This window comes from Pipra filicauda, unplaced genomic scaffold (assembly GCF_003945595.2).
Source record: "Pipra filicauda isolate LSUMZ 115617 unplaced genomic scaffold, ASM394559v2 scaffold76_size2844353_pilon, whole genome shotgun sequence".
Taxonomy (NCBI): domain Eukaryota; kingdom Metazoa; phylum Chordata; class Aves; order Passeriformes; family Pipridae; genus Pipra; species Pipra filicauda.
In genome coordinates, this window is record NW_024104942.1 from 1710877 (window position 1) to 1738484 (window position 27608).

The 27608-nt window shown below is 35.1% G+C and overlaps 1 protein-coding gene across 5 annotated transcripts in view; it reads right to left on the reverse strand.

Moving 5' to 3' along the window:
- Nucleotides 1–27608, reverse strand: part of KCNT2 (potassium sodium-activated channel subfamily T member 2) — a 114824-nt gene that overhangs the window by 67284 nt on the left and 19932 nt on the right. For all 5 annotated transcript variants that reach the window (XM_027713301.2, XM_027713307.2, XM_027713304.2 and 2 more), the window contains exons 2-9: nucleotides 17314–17393; nucleotides 12863–12962; nucleotides 10667–10726; nucleotides 10256–10304; nucleotides 8295–8354; nucleotides 4029–4103; nucleotides 3450–3533; nucleotides 2772–2866 (exon numbers count right to left, since the gene is read on the reverse strand). In XM_027713301.2, coding sequence (XP_027569102.1) covers nucleotides 2772–2866; nucleotides 3450–3533; nucleotides 4029–4103; nucleotides 8295–8354; nucleotides 10256–10304; nucleotides 10667–10726; nucleotides 12863–12962; nucleotides 17314–17393 — 603 coding nt within the window. The remainder of the gene's footprint in view (nucleotides 1–2771; nucleotides 2867–3449; nucleotides 3534–4028; nucleotides 4104–8294; nucleotides 8355–10255; nucleotides 10305–10666; nucleotides 10727–12862; nucleotides 12963–17313; nucleotides 17394–27608) is intronic.

Sequence of the window (27608 nt, forward strand, 5' to 3'; positions counted from 1 at the left end):
ACATAAATGATGGGTTTACAGATGATGCATGAGGTGAAATTTAATTAATTTTCTGTGGGTTTTCTGCTAGACATGGTAAAAGTTATTTTGAAAATACTTATATGCAGACAGGAGCAAAGTCAATGAGGAGTTTCTCATAGCCTTTTGGACCTCTTATAAAATGGTGTAATTCCCATACGAAGCTACACTGTGTCTCTTTCCATGTGTCTGTTAAAAAATGTGGCTTTGAACAGAACTCTCTTTTATAAAGTTATATTGACTTCACAAGTGCTGAGTAGCCAGTGTTGCTATTGAAGCAGATGGTACAAGCAAGCTTGTCAACCAGGAGCCAAGGAGGGCTGTGGTGTTTCAATTTAATCCATACAGCGCCTTAAAGTCGCCGGTCAGCAGGGAGGCACAATGAAGGCAGGTATCAGTGGTGCCAAAAGGACACCATGGGCATGTCCCTCATACTCTGAGGGGAAAGTGTTCTGAAACTGTATTCAAGCTACTAATCTGGGCTTATTAATTTTGCATTACTGCTACATGGACCAGGGCACTATTTCTAAATGTAACCAGAACACGGTTATGAAAACACACAAAACTTTTGAGTGAGCACCAGTCTTTTGTGCTACATTAAAGGTATTGATAAATATAATTGGTTACTGCTTGCCACTGCAGAAAATATGAAAGATCAGCCTGGTGAAAGACATTCTTACGTGGACAGATCCCAGCAATGGACTTTGGTCCTCCCTCAGCATGAAAAAACTCATGTAAGCTCTAGATGATGTCTCTTAAAATTAAACGCTGTCTCAAATTCATCACAGATTTAACATAATCAGACATTAAGTTAATTAATTTTGATAATTTTTAATAATTTAAATATATAATCAGTAATATAAAGTAATAATGTGCAAAAATGCACATTAATAATGTGTGCTCATGTAAACAATAGCAACAATTACCTAAACAGAATTCAAGTCTTAGGCAAGCTGTAGATGTTTGAACTACTATTCTTAGTCATTCCAAAAATGCTTCATTTCCTTAGTTATTGCATTACTGGGTGTTTTCATCTAACTTGGCTTATTTTGCAGTCTAGCAGGATCAGTTCTAGGTCAGTAAATAATGATCCATAATAAGGTAGTAGCCACAGCTGTTTACCCCAGACATAATTATGGTAGGTGAGCTTGCCATGTTCTGCATGTTTTACTGTCAGTTACCACAATGCCTGTTGGTCACCATAATACATATTTTTTGCAGCAGTTCAGTAAAAATATTGAAGTAGGTAGGTAAAAAAGGTGCAGGCTTATTTACTCAATACCATCCTGTATTCTAAAAAGCTAAAAAGAAAAATTAGAGTAATTTAAAAATGTCCAAGTTCTACATGATAGAATTTTATGCATTCTTGTTCAACTACTGTAGTCCTTATTCATATAAAATTTTGTATTAAAGGGCCATAATATTCAATAGGAAATTAAATATCACAAAAGTTCATTAGTGTATAGAACAGGCAGCATTTGTCATTATGCAGATGTGTCACCCTAAGACAAAGGGTAAAACTGGATCATTCATTTAGCTGCAGGCTAGAGCAAACTCCTCTTCTTCAAAAAAGGATTGAGAGGGACAAGACAAGCACACAAGGCCGTGTGCTATTTTACACTGTTATTACCAAAAGTGTTAGGCAGCACATAATAGTGACTATCAGAAACACAAGCTAGAGAAATAAAGTAAGAGAAAATCAAATCACTGTCTCCAAAATGACACACCAAACTTTATCAGTATGCTGACCTAAAGGCATCTTGTCTGGCAAAATAAATACAGGTGATTTAGCCTTTCCACGCAGAATAATCATCTCTGTTTACTGTCCCCTTGTACACCATCTTGTTTCACACTGTAAACCATCTTGTGTTCCTCCTGTGTACAAAACTCACTTCTCAGGCACTACTGATGAGAAAATTCTGTATGTTTAGTAAGCTACTGAGCTACTTTATAACCAGAACAAAGACTCACCTTGTCTACTTTATCTGCCCCCAGCCCTGGTTAACAGCAGATCCCTAAGCCATACTATAAAAATGGGACAATCAAGTGGTGTTTCCTGTAGACCATTTCCTCCTCATCTGCAGCTCATGAATTTCATTAACCAAGTTTATTTGTATTTAATGCCCTCATAGATTTTTCTCCTTGCTTCCCAAACTCATGTAAATTTAAGTTTTTCAGGTCTTTCAGCAAAACGTTCTTCAGAGTAACACATTTTGGTTGTTTGAACCTACCATCTACTACTATCAGTATTCTAGATTAATAAATTCTACACTTTCTGTAATCTGGATTATTAACACCTATTAATAATCCCCTGTACTTCTTATGGGAACCTTGGTCAAGGTGTTAATTGCATACTTTTCATGTCTCTGTTACACCGGTCAGAGGAAGATGACCTTGGTATGGGCCAATATAATTCTGTTGGTACTCTTCCCATCTGAGTGACTTTTCTGCTGAGATTGCACTCTTGGTGCATATGTAAATTTTCCCCTATGCCTTTATCCTGTGTTTTTGCATCATCTGTATTTCCTTCCTTAGAGAGAGAATGAGTCCCTTTCCTGTGCATGCACATTCTATTTCCAAAACCAGTGTACCTGAACCCCAGCAGTGCCAGGTGCTAGTTAACGCTTTCACTGAAGTATATTATTCATCTTATTTCAATGCACGGTTTCCACAAGGTCTGTTTTATCACCATGGAGTAAAGAAAACAATGCCAATATATATATAATAAAAACAAAGGGGTTTTGGCCACTTACCAAGTGAAGATAAGACATAATAAGGTGGATATTAAAATGAGGACTTGATTAAACATTGCGGACTGTGTGCGTTGGATGGCTCGGTGAAGATCATTCTGTGTTAATGGAAAATAGGTGTTATTTTTGGTTTTGAATTACTAAGCCATGAGCTGATTCTATAGAGGAATTATATAGTGCCCTGATAGAAATGCAGTCATTCAAATGCACTTAGAATTTGCTGAAAATATAGAAGGGTGCAAAAGAGCCAGCTGTGATTCTGTGATTATTTAACTGGTTCTTTGTTCATCCTGGCACAATTCTGATACTAGTGCAAGCTGCCTTAAGGTCTGTCTGCTCATGTCTAGCTTACAAATTACAGGCTGCAAGGACCAATTAAGGCCTAACAGTTGAGTTCCCTGCAATTGTGCATGAATGGCTGAGTAGCAAAAGAACCATCCACTGCCATTTCCTTTATTGGCACAGTAACAATTTATCCTAATTGAGATTTCATTTCATGTCTTATTTTTTTTCTAATTTTGATGCAAAGCAGTTTAGTAATGGTTGACCATTTGTATAATCTAAATACAGATCTGGTTAGCTTCCTATTAAGGTTAGACTGTACTGCCAAAATCCTGCTAGAGACAATATACTAAAAAAAAAATAGAAACTCTAAAATATTTATTTCCTTTGCATACTTACAATCATATTCTCTAAAGCATGCTTTGCCAGCCAACAGTTTAAAAATACAGGAATAAACAGGTTTCTTAGGACTGGCCAGAAAATCTGAAAGAAATTAACAAATTAATTACAAGCTTTTCTAGGAATATTCTGAGGAATAGAGCTTTTCTGTTCAAGCAGCAATGAAACGCTTGGTAAAAATACTTACTATTAATGGGTTTCTAGTGTGAGATATGGCTTTAAATATAATTTTCTTCCTTTGTGATTAACTGCATGCAAGATTATTTGATAAAATAAGAACAATCAGTTTTCACTGCAGACATGAGTGATTCTTACATTTTTATAATCAGCTGGCTTTTTTTATTGATTGTGCTGTAGTTTGTGTTAGAGGGTTTGGGGTTTGTTTGTGCCCTATTAAAAAGGAAGGAGGAAAGGGATCTGTATTATTACTTCACTCAAGTAGCAAAGTATCTTGTTGACAAATTTCTGTTCCCATAGGCACAAACTCACCATCCACCTAAGATTCAAATTTACTTTAAAAAGAAATTTGTGCAGCTATAAAAGTGTAATGTGCAAATATATTAATTCAAATATGTTTACCGTGATGATGAAAGGGACAGCATTAATTATTTCCAGGAGAAAGGGTATTCTCAGAATTTGTTCCCAGATATTTCCCTTCAAAGAAAAGGAAAAAAAAAACACAATGTCACAGTAGGATTACATATAGTTCTGATGAGAAATATATGTGATATTCCAATGAAACATATGGAATCTCTCCCACTACCTGAAATTCAGGAAGATAATTCATCTCAGATTTAAACACATATGACGGATGTGAATATAGAATATAGACCACTCTGAATTCTTTTTCTTACTGTTGATCATAATGTACCTCACATACTTTTAAATTTATATTCTTACTAGAGCAATTCTCTGATTCCATATGCCAATATATTTCCTTGCTATGACCTAGTTAGTAAACTTAAATGAATTCTAATTGCGTTAACTAGTCAACGCATTCACTCAGCTAATGAAGAGCTTCATTAAATTAAGTTTTTATTTTTTCAGAGAATAATAAGCTCTTGCTGTCTTCTATTGCTCTTTTAGGTACCTTGGAATCACACACAGACATCCTGTCTCTGCTTTTTCACTCTTTAAAGGTGAGTTTACTTTTATTTTTACGTGCACACCTACAGATAAGGAGGTGAAGTTCCTGTCCTAAGGAATTTATCTTTTTAATAATTCTTGATTTTCAGTGAATCTTCATACAAGTAACTGACTATCTTGCTGGCAAACTCTTTTATCTACAACTATTTCTACTTCTTTTTCTTGGAAGCCTCTAAAGCTTTAAAATCCTACATTGCAAGGCTCTAGCTTTTGATTGTGCCAATTTTATTCTTATAACGTTTATTGACTTGGAACATCTTAAAACTAGAGACAAAGCCCCAATACACCATTAAGAGTTGCAGAGACATATGTGCAAAGGAAATGCTTTGCTCAGAAAATTTTAACATCAGATCAACTGCTTGAATTACCCCTATGCACAGGTCACTGCCCTGTAGTCCATACTCATGTTTGTTATGAATGATGAGCCATGCTTTGTACATCCTTCTGATAGAAGTTTGTGTCAAAATATGCAAATATGTCATATTTTCCAAAGAAAAAATACCAGCTTTTCTCTTAATCTTGTTTCATGAGCATTTGGTAGTCACATTAGCATGGTAGTCACAGAGGTCTGGATATTCCAGAGTTTTTATTACTCTTTATTACTCTTTTTCTTCCTCTTTATTACTGCTAATCCTGCTATTAAGATATTAACTCATTAAGTATTAAAAAGAGGAATGAAGATAGGTGAGGGAAAGATAAAAGTATTCTATAGTGAGTCCTTCCTTCCTTTGCATTATCTTTACTCAGTATTTTTTCTCTGCCTTTTGTTTTGGAGAGGGAAATAAGGAAAAAAATCTAATGTTTAATATTTGAATTAGGACTACAACATCAAGTTCTGTATTTCTGCCACAGACACTTCAGTACATTTCAGGGCTTTTTGGAACTTGATCTTGCTCACATGAAATTAGAGGTCTTCCCACATACTTCAATGAACCTGGCATTAATCTCTTAAGTTGCTTACTGCTAGCAATAGGATGAGGATAATACTACTTTTTTTTCCGTGTCTGAGCATTGGCTGTGGATGATTAAATTTTGGAATGAAAATCCATAGATTTAAAAAAGAAGGTAGTTGAACTTCAGCGACTTACAGCTTTACAAATGCTGTATATCAAGACTCCATCATAGGTAAAGCAATAACAATGCATGATATACCATGGCAGTATTACAAGAATTTGCAGTAGAGCATTACATTTTCAGTTGCAATAACATATTCTTTCCTGTTAAAATAACCATCTGATATAACCACTGAAAATTAAATACAAACTCCATAGCATATAAAATTCTTTTTCCATTTTTAATTTTTCACACCTGGAAGCCATTGTACCTAAGAGGCAAGGATTGTCATCTTCCATGTAATTGTAATTGGTGGGAGTCAGATATACCAGTGAAATTATGAGGCTGTAAACTGAGGGGTTTTGGTAAGAATAATCAAAATAAAATCTGATTTTTCAAACTGATCCATTTAATGATTTCACTAATTTCCTTGTTTTTAATGTTAAGAGCTTTCTTCTCTGCATTATAGAGAAGAAATGTCACATAATTCACTTGTGCAGGCAAAATGCCTGTGTGGATGGGCTCCAGGTAATTAGGGATGCGTGCAGCTGTAAGATTCTGGCTTCCACATAAAAATGCATCATGTCTGCAAATCTGCCTTTTGCAGTGAGAATGTGTGGTACTGCCAAAAGCAGCTAAGACTGCTTCTGCACAAGTGACAGGGTAGGATTGCCAGATGTCTGTGACAAGTTTTGACAATGGAGATTTCTGATGCAGACATCTTTCAGGGTTCTGGCCAAGGGCAAACCCTCGTGTAGTGGTTTAAACTGTGAGAAAGCAGATTGTAAACCATTCCTTCTTGGATCCAAGTGATCAGCACTATAACACAGTTCTACGTTCTTTGGATTCCTCCCCGTACAAAGGCAATAACAAATGCAAATTCACTGTACAGTAGTAGCATGATACACTACTATGTCCTTGCTATTCTGCGTGTTGAATCATTTCTCATATGTCATCAACCAGGTATCAGAAAGGTAAATTCCTTGGAGTATTCTCTTATTATTCTCTTGCTTTATTTATTTTACAGGTTATTTGTGAAATCCTGCTAATGTGCACATGAATACAAACACAGTCATCTCTTTCTTGTTGTTTTCTTCCTGGATAATTCTCTGACTTACACCTAAATTGTAGAAGTCTTGAAAGTGCTGGCATAAAATAAGTAATCTGTCACAGATTTACATGAACCAAGACACCTTTGGTCACCCTGTGACCAAGTCTTACAGTGGGTGAAATAAGAGCCTTCTTGGCTTTGAGAGACTGCTGTAAAACTAAGAAAATAGGACCAGAGGAAAGAGGGTGTTTTGCATCAGGTGGATTGCAAAACTGCATTTCAGTACTTTTATTGTTCCTTAGCTTAGTCCTCCCCTTATGGGGAGTGGAAATACAGCCATCATAAAATTGCCTTAACTTCTGTGACAGGTATATGCAGCAAATCAGGGCAGCAGAGCTTTACATCCATCACACTCCAGTAAGTGACTTCTCACGGAAGCTGACTTGCCAGCATTTCTCTCATCTTCTCTACTCACTGAAATTGGTGCAGATCACAAGCAGAATGGATAAGGATAAAATGCTGCCCAGTAAACTCAGGAAAAGTACAAATCGTGATTGCCCTTTACTATTTTGCCACTAGGCATGTAAATTTTGGATAGTTTCTGCCTATAATTGGTTTGCATTTGTAACCACCAGCTCCTAAATAATACGTGCTCCAAGGACTAAGAAGAATAATTTTTAGACAGCTTCTTAGCATTATTGGGCACTAAAGGAAACATTTATGGCATAATCACTTGATGAGCAAACTAAAGAACAAGTCTCTAAATTCAGTGGTGGCTCTGATAGCTACTGAATGTCAGTAATATGAAAAATAATAATAAAAAAAGATGATGCTCCAAGATATTTTCAGCTTTATAAACCAAATCTTTTTGTATTTTCTTTGATAAATGATTTTAAATGATTTTAGTACTTTTATCCTGAAGGTACTAAAAATGCAGAGAACCTAAAACTCACTAGGATAGAGCATATGAAAATGAAACTATGAAAACTGAATAAAAACATTGGAAAAACATAAAGGAGAATGCAAATACAAAAATTCATCGTATTCACTTCAAATGGTTTCAGGGCATTTTGCAAAGATGTTCCAGTAGCATCAGCGAGATGGATGACACAAGTATGTAGATATCCATAATTATTTTTTTTTTAAAGTACTGTCTTGGCCTAGTTTTTTTGCTGTGCAGTTTTAGAGGCCTGAGACTTGAGTTATACATATTGAGTAGCTATAGCTTTGGCATCAATGGGAATTGTGTGCAATGCATTATGGATAGACAGAAAAAACTGTGCAACTGAAAAATCAGTATCAAAGAATAAAGATCACTTCAGAGAATGTGTTTTTAAATTACAGTGTGCCAGTGGACAATGGAAAATAAGGAAAATTTAATTTCTGACTTGCACTTACTCTCTAGATATTAGAGTTTGCTCATAAATTTAGGAAACAGGGCTTCCTGTGACAATAACTATGCTCTAGAACTGTGTTTTTCTCAACTTTTTGCTTGCTCATCAGTGTGGGCACAGGCACATGAACTTTATACTGAAACATTTAACTTAGTTACTTTTTGTAATGAATTATGCTTAAGAGAAACTAAAAGTACTTACCTTGTAGCTTAGATAACTTAGCAGTAGAGTTTCAAAGAGACTTATTACAGCCACAGACACCTTCAGTGAAGTGAAAAAATATGAGTATTAATACTGGCTTCTATAGAATATATGCTATTAAGCATTACAATGAAAATAAAAGATAATATAAAACAGCTTTTCTGTGTATCCTCTGAAAACATCTCAGCTAACAGCATTTAGCATGAAGCTTAGATATTGTTATTTTTCTGAGTAAAGCACGGGCTACATCTTGAGTACCATTTCTCTTTTCGAAACACAACACTCCAGAGATCCAGCAGCATGGCCTTTCCACAGTGTTCAGAGAGCTGCATACACAGTCTGTCAGATTGTTGCTCAAGTTTCATTTCTGTTCCTAAAAGGTAGCAAGACCTTTTCACAGGACAGAGAAAGAGAAGAAGGAAGCTGTATAAAATTGAAGCCAGTCACCTCTTTACTTTCCTGTAAAGATGTTAGGAATGTGTGGAAAAGCAAACACTCTTCTTACTGTGTATAATTCAGAAAGTTGAAAAATTATACAGAAGAATCATTATTATTTTAATATTTAAATGCAGCTGAGATCAACTTACCAGCCTTCACTTAGACTATATATTTTTAGTGTATGTATTACATAATTTAAAAATATTTAAATAGTCAAATATGAAAATAATAAAAAATACTTAGAGCTACATACATATTAAATAACTATAAAACTTATTTGTATAGCAGGTATTTGTATTTTAATGCGTATTGTGGGAGTATTCTATCAAGATGTACAAATTTAGCTGGAGTATTAAGTCAAACAAGCCTCAGGATTTCTCATTTTAAATTAATGCTCACTATTACTGAAAATTTGGAAGAGTGCACTATTTGCACTCACAATATCATTAGCTGGAGTTAAAAAAGATGCTATGGATTGGAAAATGATTAATATATCCAATCAAAGTAGATCAGTTTCTCCAAGTGATTATTACTGTTTTATATAAACACAGGTTATATTTTCCAATAAAAAATAAATCTTTTTTTGCAACTGTTGTACATAATCTATTAGGAATGCACGTGTATTTACACATGCATATACATAAACATAGGCATAAATTCCTCTTTATCAAATAAACTTACTAGAATAAGACTATTCATAAGCAAATAAATATCTCAGTATTTTTTAATTAAATTTTACAGTAATCTGAATGTCTATGTCAAAAATTACTCAAACTGTGCATACTCTAAGCAAGGAATTGTAAGGTATTTTCATTAAGGGATTCTTCCCTTAGAAAAATTGTGTATTATACAGGTACAAATTATCATAATGGCATTGCACCAATCATGGTGAAAGAATATAATGGGGTATATACCAGAATGGTATAACCATTCTGGAAACTTAATTAATTCTTAGTAGAAAAACACATTTCACAGGGAGAATTCCAACAGCACTGTCCTCAAGTTAAAAAAAAAAAAAAAAAAGTGTTCCTAAAATGAGCAGGCCTCAGGACACTGAGGTTTGAACCACAAACTTCATGACATCTCCCACAAAGTACTGATGTTGTGCCTCTTTTGTGACATACCCCTCTACATGTGTAAGCTTCTATATTATGGAGTAATTTTAGGTATCTAGCGTATCTAACAAGGAAGTCCATGAAGCATGTCAAAGGCTACTCATAAGCAACTGTGAAATTTAAACTCATCACTAGAGTAAACAGTGACTACTTGACTCAACAGAGCTTGATAATTCTAAGAGAAAGACCATCTAATTCTACTTTTTTAATAAGCTTAAATACATTGTAAATATATTGTAAAGCCATATAAATTCAAATCAGTTAGTTCAGATAAGCTTATTTTTTGCTGTACTTGGTGTTCGAGTAGATTTCCTTGCTAATATCAACTTTAACATTGCTACAAATGCTGTAAATCAATATCATCTAGTTATTAAATGGAAATCATTGAATTGGTCATTTACATATTACCTGTAATCCCCATAAAGGTAAGCTTCGGTTCACCCAAATAATGGGAGACCTGTTCATTAAAATAAGAAAATAAACATGAAATTAATCAATACCTGGTATTTTGAACAAAAAAGAAAAAAAAGTTGTACATATGACTGGAAATTAGAGCAGCAAGGTATACTGCAAGGTATAAGCATCAGATCTCACAAGAGTATCCAGTCCAGCAGGTCACTTATGCAATCAGAGAAACAATTACAATATTAAAGGCAGCTTTGAACAGTCAGAAACACAACTGCTTGAGAGTTATAGAAACATCACTATTATATGTTAACATGTCACCATTCCAGATGGAAATGGATTTGTCTTCCTGTTTTCCTCCCCTTCCCACCATTATGCAGACTTTTGGTTTGCTTTTGTAAATTAGGAACTTACCAATCAATCGTTCCAGGTGTGTAGTTTTGATTGGTGGAACAACTCCGATTTAATTCCTTACTGATGTTGTCATACCATCCATGCAAAGTCCATTTCCATTAGCAAATGTATATGGGAACACAGTCATAAAAACATATGGGAGGAAAGGGATATTATATTATTAAGTATTCTATAAAATATGTGCAATAGTTTGAAATTCTAGGCAATGGATACAGATGTTTTTAAAAGTAAAGCAGCTTTTAGAAAGAACAACTGTATGTGCTCCACATCTATAGTTAAAGGACTATGAAACATTTCAGGTTACATTTTTTAAAGATTTGTCTTCAAATATGTTCTAATTTACAAACAAAACAACTGAAATTATACTTTGTAAAGCTGAGCCAAGTATACAATATATACTGAAGATCAAGAGATACCAGAAAACCTATCACATGGATAGGCTGTGATAGAAAGAGCACATATACCTGCCACACTCAGCAGGAAAGACTGCAGCAAACTCCACTTGATATCCTCTTTTGAGGATGTGAGGAGGGCCGGAGATTAATGCAGCAGTAATTCAAGTACAGAATTACTGATATCCAATTAAAAAAAAAAATTGGCTGCTATACACATATGAGGTTAACTTGCCCTGAATTGCTGGAACAAATCCTCCTCTCAAATGGTCATGTGAGGATGTGGGAATATATACTTCTCTAAACGAGGAAAAATATCCTTGCTTATGCTTGGCAAGCAAGGTCAGCGGGAAAGAAAGGGATCTGTAGACCACAGATTAGCAACAACTGTATTTTTATCAACTATCAGTGGACAGGTGGTAAATTGTATCCATTAATAAGGATGCTTTATGTCTTAAGCTCTTTCCTGTACCACCTGCTGTGCCTGAAGGAGTAAATGAAATCTACCAACTTGTGCAGGCATTTCTGAAAAAACAGGAAATAAATCTGATGAGAAGCATTCCTCCTGGATTTGTCACTTTAAAAAGAACAAGGCAAAAATGTTTTCTGTGGCCACGATCTCGGCACGCTGAGTAGTTTCTTTCACTGGGCTATGACACAGTATCTAGGAATTATTTTTTCTTTCATATTACCTCATTTTTAAGAAAGCATCCAAGTGGTAGTTTTGGTATCAAGCCCTCAGGATCTCTATGGATAAAACCATTTATATTAATGGGGTAAAATTTGGGTACAGGGCTGGTTTGTCTGGCACAGCTTCTAGGACTGGGGTCTTAGTGAGCATGCAGAAGGACTTGTCTGAAACTTCTGAGCCAGACAAATGTTATTCAGAGACAGAACAAACTAACTAGTCTCTTAAATGTACCAGAACACAATATAAGGGAATAACATCTATAGAAAATATAAATACAGTCTCTAGCTGGTGAATTGTTAAATATTTGGTTTGCAGGAACAGACATGTTAGGAAAGGTGTGAGGAATTCAGCAGTCTGCAGATGACTATGAATATGCATCTTTGCCAATAAACACAAAAATATCAAAGTATACCTGTGGCAGTACTGATGCTCTAACCTGTCCTGCATACCCAGACATCACCTGCAGTATAACATGCTCATTTGGGCTCACTAGAGGTCTCATGACAAAAGAATAGCAGCATGCCAGAAACTATGATTAGGTGTAACCCTTTAAGTCCCTGAGTTGCTGTGCTTAATATGCCTAAATTTCTAAGGATGGATTTTCTCTTCTCCATCACTGTGAAAAATTTTGCAAAAACTTTACTGCTCGTTTCCACCCTCCATTTCCTCTTATTGAAGAGACATTCTAAGATACATGTAAAGTAAAAAACAGGTCTTTGAAGGTCTTGTTTTTCAGGGAGACTTTTTCATGGCCCTAAAGTAAAATCCTAAAAGAATTGTTACATAAACTAGCCATCAGATATTTGCAATTTTACATAGAAATGTTATATAATAATACAACCAAAATATATGTTTGCACAATTATATCTGATGCACAGTATCTAAGCAGAGAGCCAGGATTATTTTAGCAGTAAAGTGAAAAAAATAGTATTGTTATTTTAATTCTTATTTCCATTCACAGTGTAAGACTAGCTTTATAATTCATTCAAAATATCTGCAAGACATAAAACCAAATCCCTGTTGACAGAATATCAAGCATGTATTTGTTAATTTGTTTCTTATAACTTAAACAATGCTTTAAGAGCAGAAATGAGAAAAAGCCCCAAACATTACCATCCAAGTCCTTGTGTAGGATCATCCAGGAGCACACGAACTATGTATAAGAAACAACTTAGTAGCTTGAGAGAGAAATTGAATAATCGTATTCTCAGACCTATTTTGAAGACAAAAGAAAATAATGAAATAAATCCAGGTTTTTAAACCCACCTTTAAGGTAAAACTAAAAGGAACTGGAATAGCCATGGGGTAACAAAGCAAAGGTCCATTTAGCCAGTCACCTGTCCCTGAAAATTGGCACATCACATGGAGAATGCAAGAATAGACATGTTGGATACACAAATAGTGCACTTTTCCATCTTCCAGAAATCTCAGTCAGTTTTAATGTAAATAACTACTCAGTCATTTGTTTGAAAACTACTCTATGCCATTCATCTTAACTGATGCCATTTTTGGGCCTTTAAAGGGGAACCAGAACTAGATAATGCTTTTTGAGATGCAAGATACAGCAACATGAAGAAAACATACTTTCAACCATAGGCAGAGGATATACAATGGAAAGTATTTAAATATTAATATCTGAAAGTCCTCATGCAGTAGCTTCACATACAGAATATATTAATTCTACTCCAACTTATAAAATATTTAACTGTAGTTATTTAATGTTGAAGTTGAATCATTATGCATTCAAGAATCAGGACATCTGAAAGTCATGCTGAATGCACAACTGAACTGAATCAACAACTTGTTCTACAGACCATGTGAATATTGAAATGTTCTAGCTGAAAGGATATACCACAAATACTATCACAAAATATTACAGTACTTCCTACAAACATAGGTCTACTGCACAAAGACAGGATTTTCCTTTAAAGGGATTCACATGGACACTTACTCCTATCACACGGGCTCATTGGAGACATTTTCTGCTACAGTGGAACTTCACTGTAATTTTATGCAATTTTGCGGTCATTAGAGGATTAGAGTTTAAATTTTCAGTATTGCTATTAAATTCAATAGACTGTTTTGATAGTGTAAATATTTGCATCTGACTCTTAGTTTTAAGCTTTCATTCACTAATTAAGTTAAAACTGTTAGTTGACTAATGTTAAATGGGTGGAGATCACTTTAAGCATTAATTGTTTTTTCAATCTTGTGGACTGAGAGTCCACTTCTGCACAGCTGAACCCTTCTGCCCAAAGCAGAATACTGTTGACTGAGCCTTACCCAGATGTGACTACATTTGCACCTAGTCATAGTAAGGACAGTATTATTGTTGTGCTGCAAATACTTCAGCAGGTCTGCTGAACATAATATAATTACTTATGTGTGCATACATTCCCTTTTAAGGAAAGAATCATAATTATATTATATTACATATTTTTTGACTTTACTCGGTCTTAAGTTCAAAATCAGCACCCTATAGGTAAAACTGATAAATCACTTCTTATATCTACTGGTTCCTTTCCCTTTAAAACTTAAATCTGCTACAAACACAGAAAAATAGAAAACAGAGTCTTAAGTATACTACCATGCAATTGCTGGAAGAAATCTTAGTTTATTATACAAAACTCCTTACTATTTTTAACTGTGAAGTTGTAGTCATCACATAAGAACTGCATGGATTTTTATTGCATCTTCATTCTAGGGGTTAAAATCCCATGGACCATGAGAAGTCCCACAGCTGTTACTGGCAATTTGATTTGAGAACATTAACCTAATGATTCCTGCTGTCCTATCAAGAGTAATTAGCCACAGGCAATTTATTCCCTAACAGTGAAGGGAGTGAAGTAGTAAGTGGAACGGGAGGCTGCATGAAGGAAGGAAGTAAGTAATGTGTGTAAGGTGTTGTCATCCTATTATTTGACTTGGAGAGCACTATGATCCTTGTTTGCAGCTTTTTCGAACTGTTGGTGAAGAAAACATGAGTTGTTTGTTTGTCCTAACCCTTTTGTGGAAGTCTGTTGGAGTATGAATGGTTGCCATAACAACTAGGCTATTACAACTAGAAAAGCAGATAATGTTTGAAAAATAAAAAACAAAACCTAACAAACAAAAAAAGCGTATCAGGAATTCTTTTCCTTGCCAATTTTGTGTTGTTTAACTTTCTTTGAGTACAGAAGTCCGTTGTTTTTCTTCTGGTTTTTTGCTCTGTGAATGTTAATCTTGGGGTGAAACACTTGTTTTCTACATCGGTTTCTAATCATCATTTGAAATTTCATGTTGGTTTAAATGCCAAAAGAAAATGGTGCTTTTCTGATTAAAAACTACATCAGTATAAGGGACCGATGTTCCTGCTTGCTGCCTTAAATTCTTAACCCTCAAACCTTAGTTCTGATAGATCTGCAACTCAGGCTTCAGATATCTCCACAAGGAATGGCTGTTCCCAGAATGTGAGGCAAGGTTTTCACACTAGACATGCTTTCATCTCAGGGTTCTGGTCAGTGTGCATATCACGGCTGGGGTTATATATAAAGTAGGGCAATAGTATAGGTCCTGTGCCTTGATCGGGTCAGTTATTAAAACACAAATATGAAAGAACAGGCTTCAAGTTTGTACTGTTTCAGAAGGTCACCTCTCCTAGTTCTGTTTGCCTTAGCCTTTAGAAACAGAGTGTGCTGTCAGAGGGAGCACATGTAGTTACCCTTGCTAAAGTTTTGGGAATTAGTGTAGGACTAATAGAAGTATTTTTTCTCCAGTAGAAATCTTCTGTAGCCTCATAGTTAGGGACGTCACGTGTGAGTTGGAAGCAAAGTGTGTGTTCCACTGTCGTGGAGATCTAGGATTTCAAATGTGGCAAGGAGGGGGATGATCACCAGAGAAGGCATCTAAAATAGATTTTCAGTTATTATTCTGTTACAAAGGAAGCATTTCATATGTCTGTTTGCTTGCTGTCTATTTTTGTTCTCTATTTCACATGCTGTCAACATGGTCTGCTTGACTTAATTTCTTTTTCTTCATTCACAGCCAGATTTTTCAAGTAGCAGGGTCATTTGCACAGAATATCTCTGTATTTTGACATGGGTGCCAGAAACTTGTATTCAGCTACATCAATCATATACTGTTATTCAGTTATTTGTTTTTTAATGAGAATGTAATTTCACTGTGTCTATGTGACCAAGTTGTTACATACTTTGTTTTCTTTAAAAGAAGAATAGATAATAACAATTCAAAATCTATTTGTTTTGTGAACTAAATATAACTATGTCGAATCTTAATGTTTCCTACTTGGTTTGAACAAGTATTTGCTGGTTTTGCAGGCATTCACCAGTTCTGACTGTGACTTTCACTTTTATTATAAACTCTTGATGCTTTCCTTGCAAGCATTTTTGGAGATTAATTGTCAGATTTAGAGAGCTGATCTAAACAGAGTGACAGAGATACCAGATGAGAATTTTACAATCACCTTCCATTATTCCTCTTTTATAAATCACTAATACATTTCTGGGTTTTAGCAAAATCATCTCAGTAGCAGCTGGCTTTAGGAGTTGGGCCAAAATATACTGTTAATAATTTATATCTCAGTGATGGTTATCTTTTATTCCCTCTTTACTGAATTGAAACTTCACTTATTTTTTTCCCTTTGAGACTTATTTTAGGCTGTGACAATGCAGTGTGTGATCTTGGCAAGTACAAGCAAGTCATACAAATATGCCATCTTTCTCTTTTTTTTCATACATTGTTTGAACTTGGTTAGACATTTGCTTGCAGAAGATTGAGTGAAAGCTAAGTTGACATTAGACATAGATGAAGGCTTGTTTTATCAGTTTAAACCAGAAAAATAATGAATAAAACAGTTGATATTTCAAGCTACTGGCCTGTATGTGATTTAGATGAGAACAGTATTCTGTAGAAAACTCATATAAATTCTAGAATTGACTGCTCTGATTGACAAAACCATTTGATATTAAGCAAAAACTGTTTGGTGAAAATGTTTGGTTTAGCTATACTATCTGAAAAATTGCTGCTACTAGTGACAGTTTTCTCAATGACAGCACGTACATCTTTAATTTGTGAAGGAAGGGTTTCAGTGCTCTCACCAAATACAGACTAAGATCTAATATCTTTGCTTACCAGCTCCCTCATACCGCTGGGCAATAGATCCCTCCAGTGTCAAGGGAGGATTGAATGAGTTCACGTCAACGAGTGGCAGGTGACTATGTCAGAAGCAGGTTTTTGGAGATTATATTTTGGGGGATTCTGGTTCTGAGTATTTGGACATGAAGTAAGAGAAGCAGAAGGAGTGTTTGAACTTACTAATTCTGACTACTTTGTTTTGGGGATTTTTATTTTTTTTTTTTTTAAATTAAGATGAATTTCCCATGTCTGTCTATGTAAGTGTAATAAATAATGCATTCCCTGTGGATGAAACTCCTGAAGCTTTCTTAAACCTGATTCTCCAGTTAAAAACCAGCAATTAATTCCAAAGCCCATATTATTGTCTTCAATTGAACTGGATTTTACTCAAAGTGTCACAGATATGCTTAACAATTAATGCAATTACTTACTTGATCTTTGGTTTTTGATGAAGAAGAGCTTTAGTCTCTCTTTAAATGTATTTTCATTCATATAGAATTCAACTTGCACCCTGAAATATAAAAGGAAATATTAGAATTGGATATGAAAGATAATAAATTAATATTTCAAAGAAATTTGTTTCTCTATTTGTTCTCTATTTCTTTATATAAAACTAGAGGAACATATAGAGTGTTCAGCCAAAAGCTTATTTGGCTTTGAATGACTCATGTGAAAAGATTTAAAAAACATAAACAAAACAACAACAACAACAACAAAATCAACAAACAAAAACCTCTTTGTTTATCCCCTTTACATGCAGAATCACTTTCATATTACTTGGACAGTCTATACTGCAAAATAAGAAGCATCTATGCTTTTGGTATTTTCACTGGATGACTGTTCTCAAATTTCCACCTTGGTAGGGAAGATTTCCTTGATGTTCAGGTTAAGCCTTCCATCTCAGTTTAACTCCCTTCCCATAAAACTGAGATTTTAATGATTCTTCTTTTTTCTGCCTTGTTCACATCTCTGTTAAGCGTTCATGTCTCTGTTCACTTGTTTGTATTCACCTTTAATCAAATGTTCATGCACCGAACAAACTGCTCTCTCTGAACTTTGTTTTTGTCACAATAAAATACTGAGATCCAAAAGCAAAATTATGGTGCAATCTCCCAATATTGTACAGAAAATAACTCCCCTTCTGATTATATTACAGCAATAGTAACATCTTTTTTTTTCCTCCATTCCCCTCAGATCTGCCAGGATGTATTTCATCTTTCTGTCCCTCAATTCAGTCTGAGTACAACTCATGCAATAGTTATACAGACTAGAAGAGAAAACTGCTGCAGGGACTGGCAAGGGAAGCAGGTGTGCATTAGTTGTATAGAAAAACTTTGGCTGTTCCAGAGTTGTGGAGGGGTACTGCTCGCTGTAGGATGAGTGCAGCATTAGTCTCGTTTTCATGAAGTCCCCACTCTACCCAACTTACTGAACCTCCCTCACCAGCCCAGTTCTCCTCCAGCAATGAATCTCTACTGTGGCACAATTTCTGTCCCTCCCTGAGAAGTCAGTCCTGGGTTTGAGAACTGTTCTGTTATTGCTAAAGAATAAAGTGACATCACACAAGTGACCCTCACATCTCACTTCTTCTATATATCATCATTTGTTGCACAACTGCATATACTTTTTCTGTTCACAAGCGTGCTTGAACTTTATTTCAGCAGTCTTTCTTCAGATAAGTGTACTTCAATTACTTATTTATATATGTACTGTCATATTTTTCTAGCACGATCCTGACTTTTGTTTTTCCCTTCTTGCATGTGAAGCCTATGCTGAAACAATTTTTGTATAATCTAGTTACCTACAGTGTCTCTCTTCCCCTCAAGTACTTGTCTATACCATATATTTCTGTACACTTATGGAATTGGAGGATTATTTATGGTATATGGGCCTAGAGTGGGTGCAGTCTCAGCTAATGGGACCTTTTCTAAACTTCTGCTTATTACCAGAAGTTTAGACATAGAAGTTTGTTGGACAGGGTCATATAAAGAAGAGTCTGGTTCACTCGGTGAGCTTGGTTAATTTTAACTAGTCATTTACCTTTGGTTTGTTTTATTGTAGTGTTCCTTTTAGGATGGGTGATTACACTGCTTCCTATTCAGAGGAAGCAAAACCATAACCTTATTTTTAAGAATCTATATTTTCCAAGGTACTTACTGTCATTAATGCAGTGACAGCTTTAGTGGGAAACATCTTCCATGACTTGGCAGCTGCCACATGCTAAGTGTATATACTTAATCTTCAAGGATATATTTCAGTAGGTAAACAAAGTGGCACAAGCTATTGAAGTACGAGCTGTTATTAAAGGAGGCATAGTATTGGTGTTCTTTTCCTTCTTTTCTTTTTACACATTCTAAACTAATCTCTCAGAGTTTTCTGTTGGAAAATTGCAGTAATTTTCACTTATGAAAAAGCAACATGTTAACAGTATGCCATGATTTAATGATAAAAAGGAAAGAGGATGTGGGAGCTAATCACCCTCCTATCACTACCATTATGAATTGCACTGATAGCCTTCTAACAGCTGTCTGTTTTTCTTTCCTAGTAACCCCTGCTCACAGTAGACTGGGATTCCACAAAGTAACAGTTTCCATAGCAAAATGGATTACAAATACTGCTAATACCACTTCTGTGGCTCCTTCTCCCCCGATTTTCTTTAGTTAAAATTGTAGTGGCCTTCCACATTTGCAGAAAATACACTGTCATGCACTTATAATCAATGTACTCTCGTTATGCTCTGGCTACCAGACAGAGAATATTTCACTTTGTTTCTTTAAGGTTACTGTTTACGAAGTAAAGCTAAGTGTGAATGGCTGAAGGAGCTACTGGCAGGGATAAGGACAGAAATCTCCACATGTTGACTCTGCTTTTAATTTCTAGGGAGAACACTCATTCTACTTGAACCCTTGTAATCTTTTAATGGTTAATATTTTACCTTGTGTATTTGCTCTTTTCTGTATTTTTCCCACTATGAAGCGTAACCTAGGAGTACTTTGAGAATGTACCACAAATAACTTCTGATCCTCCACTGAAATATTAAGATCATTTCACAGCAGTAGAAGTGAAGGGCTTGAACAAGCTTTTTCTGGACTTAATTAGTACAAGGAAGTGAGTGAGTGAGTGAAATTGATTGTGACATGAAAAACGTGATTACTCCATTGCAGAGTAAGTGCTATCTGGAATTTGATTCCAAGCAAATGGTTTTGATGAAATGGCACACAAGCAGATCTGTGTGAAAGTGTATGTATATGCAGATCATCTGATGTACAGAATAGATTTGGGTTTACTCTGCATTTATAGTGTAAGTAATTTAAAAGCGTAGTTTAAACAATTTTTGCTTCATGTTTACTATCTTCCTGTAAAAGACAGCTGTAGTACAGTCTACCCTAACCAAAGGAAATCAAGCTGAAGGATTAAAATGTTATCCCTTGATGATGGTTACAGGGACAGAAATGTTGATGAACATAAGGATTGTGTATGCAGTCAGTTAATCACTTCTGAATTTTTCTGTGCATGTAGTAGGCATTGAATATTCCATGAAATGCTGGGTTTGGAGGTTAAAGAACAGTTCTTATGCTTTACTGACTCTTGCTTCAGCTTTGTTGAAAATGCACAAATACCTGATATACCTGTGGCAAACCTGAAGTTATATGATTGTCTTGCAAACACAGTGTGGTGGTCTTAATCTTCTAAAAATTAAATACCATTGATAGTGGTATTCACTAGTTTAAACCCAAAGAACAGTGATGTCAGTGGATCTTTCAAACTGTAAGAGGCATCTCGAAGTACCCAAAGTACAAGTATACTCTGCATTCTTATAATTCAGTTACGATGTAATTTGAGTAGAACATTTTAATGTAATACAAAGTATAGCAGAAAAATCCTAATTCAGGTCAGGGACACTAATGCAAAGCACTTCTGATGGCTGTAAAACACTGAGACCCATCTGTCTGCACTCTGGTTACTTAACTCATTTTGCCTGCATTTTTCCATTGCTATTTACAATGCCATTCTAACTCCGTAGCCACACTTTAGTAACAATATCGCCGTGCACCCTCAAATCCACAAATTATCCTTTTGTGCCAGAAAGCAGTAGATTTGGCAGATATAATCACTTCAGAAATGAAAGTATGAGTTGGATTTCTTGCTATGTGCATGCCAAGAGCTGTAAATGTTTATGCTTACTATTTATTGATGTTGGAATGAAGAAAAGGCATTAACTGTACGAACAGATTCAATCTGGAGAAAAATTACATAAATTTATTTAAATCCACCTTTTTAGGACTATGCTGATGAAATCTAACTCTTGCAATATGGCCCTGCACTTTCTTAAAGATGATTCTAACAAGTGTAGAATAACTAAAACTGACAGGTTTGAGGTCCTTTTCTGATGGGGAATTTATCAGTTTATTATGAATAACCCGATGAATATTTCCAAGATCTCTGCAGAACTGTGTTCATACAATAGTTTCTTGTAGATCCTTTATGATATCCAGCACTGTGAAAGTACATGACAGAACACAGGTTCCACACTTTCTAACTGTAGTATGCAGGATTGCCTAGTGTCTCTAATTTTCCCAAAACAAATACTTCTCTAAAACACTTAATGCAGTGCAATTGTCTGTCTCAAATTTGAACTGTAATGTCACAAAGACATGTTGGGTTATCTTAATCCTTAGAGTGTGTGCTATGACATCTGCACCTGGGCGTTTCTTTTGTTCCTTTCTTTCTACAGGTATTTCCTTAAAAACTCCTTTCTATATCAGTAAACCTGAGTTAATCTATCTAGTGATGTTTTTCCAGTCATACCTATATTCACTGGATTATGTAATTGGATGTTAACATAACTAATGGATTTACGGAGATCAGGTGTTACCAGTGTCACTGTAAAAATCCTCTGCATTAATGAATTAAGAAATAGCATGAGCTGAGTTCAGCCCGATCACAAGTTATAGGAAAAGGATTAAGGATGCAAAAAACTCTTTAGAGCTTAGAACTGTATGTTGTGCTCAAATTCTTTTTTATGTATTTTTCCCATAAGTGCTGCTTGTTTCACTTGAAACAATTCTGACAGTATCAGAAAACTGGCCAAACTGAATTTTTCAAGTTGCACAAAGTAAAATTTTGTACCTGCAATCAGAAGAAAACCCTTCTATATAAAAGCAAACTTTTCCTTTACTTAACTGTTCAAAAGCCAAGTGCTAAAAATTTCATCCCTGAATTGATTTTTTTCCTTACAATTTAAATAGTATGTCTATATTTTTATGTATATAAACAAATGTATTTTAAAATCTGATTGTGAGCCAGCTTCACGTTCCTTTTTACAATCAGCTGGCCTCAGTTGCATAAAATTTTCTTTGTGAAACCAATATAGGTCCATGGCAGCAATTTAATATTACAGCAGTAGAGATAGGAAATGACATTTATTTTTCAAACATCTCTGTGGAAAATATCTTCAGTTTTTCATTCCTTTGAGGGAAAGATTTTTAAGGGAAATCGGTAGTATACATGCTTTTCAATCAATTAATTTTAATCAATTTTTTTTAAAATCACCCATTCATAGTCTTGCATATTCAAAAAGGAAATTATTATCTCAGTCCTGGACTCATGAAAACCAGTGAGAAATTCACCATTCTAGTAATGGTGCAGTAATAAAAAATGAATTTACATTCTGTATTATTTGTCATTAGAACTTTTTTTAAGGAGAAAATACTATGAAGTTTTACTATGGGGAAAAGAAATCTCAGAGTAATCTCCCTCACACACTTGACTTTTTACTGCAAATATACTTTTCTGTTGCAAACTACTGCCTAAGGTGAGAAAGTTAGTAAATCAAACATGAATGATGCTTTAAGAAACAGGGCATTTGAAAGCTAAATTTTGAAAGAAAATCACTGAAGGAAGATATTTGATAAATTTAGTAAAACTTCATTTAAAACTTTTTTTTTCCCCCCAAAGCATACAAGGTGGGGAAATAGATATTTTAAAGTGATTTTATTGCATGTGAAAATAGCTCTTTTTAACTTCTGGGCAAAAATATTTCACATGTAGGATATATATACAGAACCGAGCTACTGCAATGGAAATCCATTATGCAAGGCTTTTTTTATTGCTCAAGTCTGAATATCAAAGAACTCAGAAATGGGATATGCTTTATGAGTTTGATTCCAGGCACTGTTGTAAGTAGTTGTGCCAATTAACCAGACCTGAATAGCAAAAATGTTAATTTGTTGCCTTTTTTTGTTGTTTTTTTTTTTTTTTAATGGTGGCAACTACTTGTCAAAAAGAAACTTGAAACAAACTTGTTGAATATCAAGCATATTGTGATAACACCTTTCAGTCTCTGTCAGCCTGGATTTAACTCTACATTAGAGTGTTAGGATCAAAATACGTAATAACACATTGCAACTACTTTTTTTTTCCTGCTCAAATTTTATTCTCTGTTCATCTGGATGATTTCTCTGTTGCTTTCCTGAAATTATTCTTCTGTATCAACTTTTCCCTTTGCCCTTCAACAAACATTTAAGTTTGGGTTTAAGTGAAAGGTTGCTTGGCTATGAAAGGCAAGGGGGACAGTTGGTGATTCAAGAGTAACTAAAATTCATTAGGAGGAGGACAATTCATGTGTCTAAAATGCCCTGTTCCTCTGCATCACAACTGTATGTCCCTATCACTTGTGGATCTTCTAAAACAAAGGTTAGATGACAGATCCAGCCTATTCTTTGACTCTGATAGGTGAGGCATACATAGGGTCAAGCTTCTTGCCTTAGTACCCTGCACACATTGTAGAAATGAATTAGAAATTACTGTTCTTAGAGTAACAACACGCCTCAAGCTGTTGATGTACATTTAAAGCATTTCTACTGCAGTATTTTAAAGCTAATCATTGCAGAGCTTTTATTTGAAGATATTTATTGATGCTTTCCAAAATTCTGTCTCCTTGTAATACTGCTCAGTAATTGTTACCTTACTAAGATTCATGTTCTCTCAAAAAAAAAAAAGCCCCTTAATTATTTCCCCAAGTAGGCACACTTGTGTCTACACTGAAGGCAGTCTGCAGGGTCAGAGTTAGTTTTAGGAGTTTTGGAACCCTCCATCTATTTACCTTCTTGCCCCCAACCTCTTTCTTTGGTCCTCTGAGACCCTTCTCCTGCTATTCCATGCGCAGCTCTCATCCTCCATCTTCCTCCTTTTCCATCCAAATTTTAAGAGTATTTCCAGTCCCTTCTTAAATAGTTCCTTTTCTCTAGTTCCTTTCAGAATTCACCTGTTCTTTCTTCCTCTAGGTACTACAGAATTTCACTATTTCACTTGAAAACACTGAGGAAATGGCACACTGTCCCACTTCTGAGGTGTTTTCCTTTGCTCTAATTCCCTACACGGACCTTTGCTTTTAACATGCCTTTACACTCTCACCATCTGGAATCTCAGGACTCTCTTTTTCTTCCTTTTCTGTTCTCTTTTGTTAACTTCCCTTCCCTCTGGTCCAAGCCTCATTCTCCTATTTTTACTTCTGCTTTTTGTTTTGCAGGACGAACTCATTCTCTCCCCTAAAACCACTATCTCTAATGACAGTCAAAACAGAATGTATAGTCTTCTGTCTCTAGGTCTCCTTCCATGTTACTGGAAACAATTTCATGGTTCTTTGTTTCTGTAACAAGTGTCACTAATTTAGTGTTACCTCTGGCAACTTGTCCCTTTTCATCATCCATCTTCTCCTGTCACTGTATCTTTTAGCTTAATAGTAAAGCTAAAGGTCATTCCTTTCCTTCTAAATTTCTAGTGTAAAAAATCTTGGCCTGTGTGACAGGTACCTCTGAACACTACTTTCAAAGTTATTGTTTTGTGACCTTGAGAAATCTGTCTTTTGAGATGCTTACCTTTCCTCTCCTCTTAAATTATTTCATCAACTTTGTCTACTTCCAGTATTGCACATTAGGACAGCCCATAAATATAAAGGTTTTAATAAACAAACTCTGCAGCACTGCATAGACTCTGTATGTGCCTCTTAATGTTGGTGCTATGACCCTTAAAAGATACTACTTTCTCAAGCCCAACAGAAACTTAATGGTGACCACTTATGAAAGTATCCACTGTGTGTTCAAAATAAATGGATGGTAGTGATGGAGTTGTGTCACTCCTACTTCAGCACTTACAATGTGATGTTATTTCTCTGTAGATTGTATTTTACTAAGTTTGGATTCAGTTTGCATGCTCCCCATTTAACAGTTTTGTCTTACAAAGCAAGCAGTAAACACTATGAGGGACATTGTCATGGAGATTAACCAGATAAAGATAGAAACAGGTGTTCAGATAAATAGCAGCCTTAAACACTTCTGGTAGATTTTGTCATAGAATAGAATATTAAGTAAATAAAAATCTTAAAGACTCATTGCTTACTTTAGATGTGGCAGTTCACAAGTCCACATACCCTTCTTGTATATAAAAAAATACCTGTGAATGAAACATGTCATTTTTGCTTGGTTTTTTTTCGTTTGGTTGGGGTTGGGTTTTTGAGGTTTTTTTGTCTGTAGGTGTGGTAGTCCGGAGCTTAAAACAGCAAAAAACACTGTGTGAACATGGGTCTCGTGTTTAATGAGAGAAAGGATGAGCCCATGTCTTGACTTTAAGGAAATGCTGAGCAAACACTCTTCTCTTTTGTGGCACTCAGTGCCACGGTCTAGTAACCACGGTAGTGTTGGATCAAGGGTTGGACTTGATCTCAGAGGTCTTTTCCAACCCAGTTAATTCTATGATTCTCTGGTTTGGTCCTTTGCAAGTGACTCGAGTTAGTCTCTGATTACCAGAGAAATTCAAATCTCTATTCACTTAAACTCTATTTCTAATTTGTAAGACAAATGTAAGTGGCCATTCTGTTACTGTTCTTCTGCAAGTTATCTTTTACTTCTTATTTTTCAAGATTTCGTCTTTGCAAAAACAGACAGCAGAACAAAGCTGAGAGCTGTCCGTACATAATATCCTCATAGATTAGATGGCTAATCTCAGTTTTATTTTTACTTAAAAAATAAGAAATTAAGATTTAGTTTTCTGAAAATGCAGCAGAAGGGAGAAGGAGAAAAGAACAGATGGATAAAAAAATCAAAAAAAGGAAAAAAAAAAAACCTTTGTGGGTGAATTCCCAATCTGTCATTTTTTAAGTATCACGTGACCAAGTGTAAAACATAATTTTAGATAGGACTCATTAATATGTTACCTGAAACACAGAGCCAGCTTCCTAGTACATTTGATCCAACACCTACTTAGATCAATGGAAATATTCTATTCACTTAGAGCTGAGTAAAATAATCAAATAGTAAAAATATGCAAACTAATTATTTTTCTATTGTTTTAAGTATTTAATTAGTATTTCTCTCCAAAAATGAAGGTAATTTTCTTCCTATTTCAATTATACAATGTATTTTACATAAAACTGTTAGGTCAATGTGAGGTCAATGTGAGATTCAGTAGAGCATATATATATATTGACTCTTCTCCATTATAATTCCACAGCTTTTTATTGTCACCATCTTGTTTTATTATTACTTCTGCTTGATGACTATTCTGCTTTTGTTCTTTTTCACTGTATTATGCTAGTTATACTTAGCCAACTTCAATTATAGCCAACAATTTATTCAGTGTTTCCTGAAAAAATTCACAGCATAGTTATATCAAGTAAGAAAAAGAATTTTTATGGGTCTTTGTTTTTGTTATTTTTTTTTTCCAAACTGAAATACTGGGATTCAGTAAATTAATCTACATTTTTACCCATGACTTAGTAAACTATAGGGAAGCATTAAGTGCACCTACCCAAAAGGAAATAGAAGTTTATGAAAAGTGGTCTTAAATTATAGCATTCAATAGAAACAGATGAATTTACATGATTTCTGTATGGAGTCTTACTCACTGATTAACATTTCATAAGGAGAGAAGTTTCAAAAATGCAATGTTCTCAGTTCTAAGATAGAAATGTCAACATGTCATGTCAAAAACACGTCCTTTTTCCCCTTTGAAAAATTTGTTCAGTAAGATTTATTATATTTTATATTTCCTTTACTGTTCTTTAAGTAGAAAATATTTTTATTTTTTCCAAGGAAAATGCATTCATTAACCCAAAGTGTAGTTTTATTTTCATTTGAATTTCGGTGCTACTTGGGATTTTTGACCTAATTAAAACAGAACATGCCTTCTGTATTTCCTGTGATGTGATACTACCACGATGCCTCAAAACTTGAATCACAACTCCCTCAAAAAATGTTATGTCTACTACAGAAAAAGCCTTGCAGGTAAAATTCATCTCCAGTCAATGAAAATTTGGCACTCAGTCTACAGCTCGTATGTGCCCATTCTGCAAAGGCAATCCAGGTATGAATTACATTTGCAGAAACAAGTCACAGCAAAGTAAGCTGTGAAATTCTTGAGACACTTGAACCTTCAAATATTTAGACCTTACTTCACCAGAATGAAGTTATTGCTAATTTTAGTCTCCAGTGAGATCATCTGCAGTCTGTATGGGCATCTCTATACCTCTGACACATCTTTGATTCCTTGATTATTTGACCTCTTGGCTGTTTCCTTCAGCAAAATTGGAGGATGTTTCTTCAGCTTAGGAGATGTGAAGGAAGGAAAGAGCTCAATTTTGCTTTCTGTTACCGCCTTTGCCACTTACTTCTTTCCTTCCAGCCCTAATCCTCACAACTTCCTCTTGCCACCCCCAGCTGTCACCACA